We start from the raw sequence: 4,575 nt of genomic DNA on the forward strand, positions 1-4,575 counted from the left end.
CAGTGATGGAGAGACAGCAGGGACGTCACGTTCTCACCGCTTGGCAGACAGCAGCGGCTCTCCTTCCTCTTTAACACTCTGATCAGCAGGAGTCCAGTCAGCAGGAAGGCATCTGTTTCTGCAGAAGAAGAAATAACATCCAGTACACTCACTGACATGAAGGAGGATAACGGGGGATTTCAGCTCCCTTCACTAGGAGGAGATCAATCAACAGTCTGATCGACTAACAAACAGAAAGTCTGGATAACCTTGCTTTTATTTTCTCAATTATGTAAATATAATGCTTTGTTCTAGCTTCTCTGCACATTTTCTTACATTCTTTTGTTCAACACTTCTATTGTCAAATATTTGATGAATCATCCCATAACTATCATGAAATGATTGACATGTTGACACATTGTCGACAGGCTGTTTTGTTTGCTTGTCTCTATCTTTTGGTTGTTTTGAGGTGGGATGTTTTTACAATCCCCATGTTATTTTGACCTCACCTGCACACTCGTAATTTGCATCTCGTCTTTCTATTTTTTTTTAGCACATCTTATCACTCTGGTGGCGAGGGAGGGGGGGCATTTCCTCCCCATATCACTCTATGTTTTATCACTGTGCAAATAAACTCAACATAACGTAACCTGTGCGTTGCAGTAGAAAATGATTTCATTAAGCACAATTAATAATAAATGGTTTCTACTCAACTGCTATCAGATTAACGTGATTAACGTAAACATGTAATCATTTGAAACAGGATGCACTCTGACCTGCACACAGGACGAGGTCCTCCACCTCCCAAACAACACTCTTGACAGAATTAAGTGTTATTCCGCCGCAAAAAACTATATGACTACAAAAACAAATCTTCTTCTTTTTTTACATAACTGAAATCCAGCAGCCAACAACAAGACATTGGAATACTGATTGAGGTTTAAGATTTACTTGATGTTGATGTGGTTTCCTTTGTCGCCATTCAGACCTCCTGGGTCATCCCTCAGGTTACTGAAGCAGACATATAATAGATAGTTAAATAATAGTGTTGATTCAATCAAACAAAAGTATGACTTGAAAACAAACACATTGACAGTCCATATCCAATACCAAAGGCTCACCTGTTCATGGCCCGATGATTCGAGGCTGCGTTTCCATCCGGCACACTGAGGGTGTCACAGTCCAAATCCACAGTCTCTCTGCTGCAGTGCAACAAACACAATCATACACGATATGATGCCAAATCAATTTCAAAACATCTTGTTTACTCTCTGCCCAATTAAGGGAGACTTCACCTACATTTGTAAAGAAGAATATGCCAAATGCACACACACACACACACACACACACACACACACACACACACACACACACACACACACACACACACACACACACACACACACACACACACACACACACACACACACACACACACAGGATCAAAAGCATAAATGTCTCATTAATTTCTCACTCATTAAACAGCTGAGTTCCCCCGTTGCTCAATTTTGGGGCCAAAGGGAGGGCTTCAGGAGGTGTGGCTTCAGGAGGCCTGCCGTCAGTCCCAGGATGGTTTCTGTGAAGACAAAGACAGCGACGAACAGATGACAGTCGAGACTTCCTGTCTTTATTAAAAAACACTGTGATGGTTTCGACAGAGAGGCTAACGTGGGGCTAAGGCGCGGTTCAAGATGTTTCGTTACTGGTAGTGGAGGTCTAACCTGTAAAGTGTGTGAGCCTGCACATCATCAGGTCCATGTGGATCAGGATCAGGGGGTCCAGGCAGACTGTAATGACAAAGGAGATAACAGAGGTGTAATTGCCATAGCAACCAGAGGATGGATTTAACTGAGCTGATCTCTGAATGTAAGATCACCTAATGCTGTCTCTGTTGAAGAGAGAGGAGGCCGGTCTCACGTCGGGCTGCTGGTTGTCCTGGACTTCACTCTCTCTGACGTATATACATCTCCATTGGAAAAGGCATAGCATGCAGGAATTTACTAGTTTGAAATGAGCAAACTCTATCACACTGCTGGACTGGCGATCTATAAAAATACCCACGACCTCTGCCTATTTCTTGTACTCAGGATGTTTCTGGGCAGTGACGGTACTTCAAACACTTTAAAATAATCTTTGCAGTTAATCAATCCAGCCATGTGATTGTGTCTGTCAACAATTTGAATAAACTAAATATTTTTAAGAGTGAAGATTAAAATCACATTTGTAGACATATTCAACATTTTAGGCTGTTTTATACATAATCAACATTTTATACCATTTTATGGGAATCAAGACACTTCCTGGAGTCTGCACCTGAGCAAACTGCACTCAGTGAAAAAATAAAATGGATGACATTCCATAAAGGGGTGTTGACAGATTTAGGGACTTCCCAGGACGTTTGCACCCCCCCCCCTCCCCCACTTGTTTTGAGGTTAATGGGATTTTAAGACTCAATACTAGAATACAATACTTATTAAGATGAATATTTAGTTTACACTGAAGAATAGTCTTAGATCAAATTGTAACTTGATGACAGAAGTGTCTGTGCTCTAATGAATGGGGAAAAAGACAGGGCAAAACAGACCTGGTTAATTCTGCTGCTCCCTTCTCTGCGTCGGAAATCCCCTCTCTGATACAGGAAGAGAACATTGAGCAAATTACTTTGCTGCTCGATATCATGAGCAGCAAACAATGCAACATTTCTCAATCTAAGCTGCAGTCACTCAATTAAATTAAATCAGTAGAGGAACTTTTTTATAGCTGCAGACATTAACAGTTCATTGATATTACTAATAGGAATGAAAGCAAGAACTCACCTTGTCCGAGAAATGCAGAAATAAACGATCCCAGAAATACAGAGCACGATCCCAACTACAGCAACTGCAAAATCCAATTGGACAATTGACAAAATGCATGTGTGTTATCATCAAATAGCCATTTCACCTCATAGACAGTAAAATTATTCATAGTATTAGTATAACAAAAATGATGTTTGGTACTGGGATGACCACATCATGTTACACAGAAGAAACATAATAATGTCATTGCTATATTCTTATTATTAAACATCAACTCACTGATGATGCCCCATAGTGGAATAGATGCCACTGGTGGTGCTATAGAAGCCACTGTCTCCTCGTCTGTTTAAGGTCAAGAGGTGAGATCAATCACTGTATCTTAAACAAACAACTGTTTGGTAAATCAGATATTTACAACATCACACTAGCCTTACCAGTGACTTCATATTCAAAGCATTTCTCCGTTATGAAGTATTTTCCATTATCAGTTCCCTGAAAAGCAAAAAACAAAAACCCATTATGACGGCCTTCCGAATTCAACGCTGACATGAAAGATTATTAGTATTTCTCATTTTATACAAAACACACTTTAATACTGTGTAGTGTATAATATTAATGTGTTTTTGAAGGTAAAGTCCAAAAATGCATTTATTAAAAGAGGAGAACTCACAATATGAACAACGCATGTTACTTTCAGTTTTCTCAGGCAGTGTTTTGTGATGACTGAATTGGTGTCCATTCTGACGACTTCAGGTAAATGACCAAGAAGCTTTCCATCATCAATCACAGCAATCACAGTCTGTTGAAAAATTATAAAATATATATATAACTTTGATGAACTGCAGTCAGAAATTAAAGCAGCGAGCAGTGATGATCGGGCCCTCGTCACAGTGTGCCACACCCAAGCCTGACACATGTGCAAAGTGTTGTAACTTTTCTGGTACCGTTAGACCCTCAAAAATGTGATTGATTCGGATGAAGAAGAAGAATTCCTTGCATTACAATTGGGCTTGGGGCCTAAAAATAGTTGGAGAACATAAACTGCCTTGTACTGTCCATATTGAGGAGATTTCTGATGGACTGCTTAACCCACTACCAACATTATTTATACCATAAACAACAACTTAAAGTTTAAGGTCTTGTTTATAGTAGAAATAATGTTTAAGGCTGAAACATCTTAAAGAGCAAATCCAAATATACCTCATTATGACGCACTTCGATCTCACTGCAGTCAGGCACCGGCCATACATAACGATAACCATCTGCAATCTTCATAGCGTCACAGCGGGAAGCATTCCTTTGTAAGCATGCTGTTGAAAAGAGATTTATTAATGCTTATTTATTTGTTAGGCTTCCCAAAACACTAAAAGGAAACTGCCTCTCATTCAGTGGGCCTGGTATGGCGGTGGCTCAAGTAGAGAATAACTAGGAGAGAAATACATAATTGGCAATGTTTTAAGACTTACCTGATTCTTTGCTGGTACAGAATCCAGTGGTACAGAATGATATAGCCAAGAGAGCAAATAAACAGGTTAAATGAATCCGAGCCATGAGCAACAATAACAGCCTTCTCTAACTGCGTAGGAAGATTAAGGAAAGAGGAAGAGGAAGTAGGTGACTCATCATACAGTAATGGAGGAGGCTGGTTTGCGGGTTGCCATATCTCTTGGCCATAATCAGCAAAATATATGAAAGATAACCAGTGATGCTACTGAGGTTGTTGTTTTAAAACATAAGTTTAATAAGATCATCTACTCTGACTGTATCAGGGAGGAGGAACTTGATGTTGACTTGTCTG

General features: G+C 39.8%; 1 protein-coding gene across 1 annotated transcript; it reads right to left on the reverse strand.

Moving 5' to 3' along the window:
- Window positions 1-33: 33 nt before the first annotated feature.
- On the reverse strand, window positions 34-4,359 carry LOC310788404 (uncharacterized protein; the record flags this gene model as incomplete). Its single annotated transcript, XM_083649962.1, has 13 exons — window positions 4,244-4,359; window positions 3,978-4,087; window positions 3,448-3,576; window positions 3,212-3,269; window positions 3,057-3,119; window positions 2,796-2,859; window positions 2,564-2,608; window positions 1,856-1,945; window positions 1,701-1,766; window positions 1,454-1,555; window positions 1,101-1,181; window positions 931-990; window positions 34-118 (listed from the first exon to the last, which is right to left on the reverse strand). Exons 1-13 carry the CDS (start codon window positions 4,326-4,328, stop codon window positions 34-36), a joined length of 1,038 nt encoding a protein of 345 aa, XP_083506088.1. The 5' UTR covers window positions 4,329-4,359.
- Between the last annotated feature and the right edge of the window lie 216 nt (window positions 4,360-4,575).

This window comes from Poromitra crassiceps (assembly GCF_964638095.1).
Source record: "Poromitra crassiceps genome assembly, chromosome: 13".
NCBI classification, from domain to species: Eukaryota; Metazoa; Chordata; class Actinopteri; order Beryciformes; family Melamphaidae; genus Poromitra; species Poromitra crassiceps.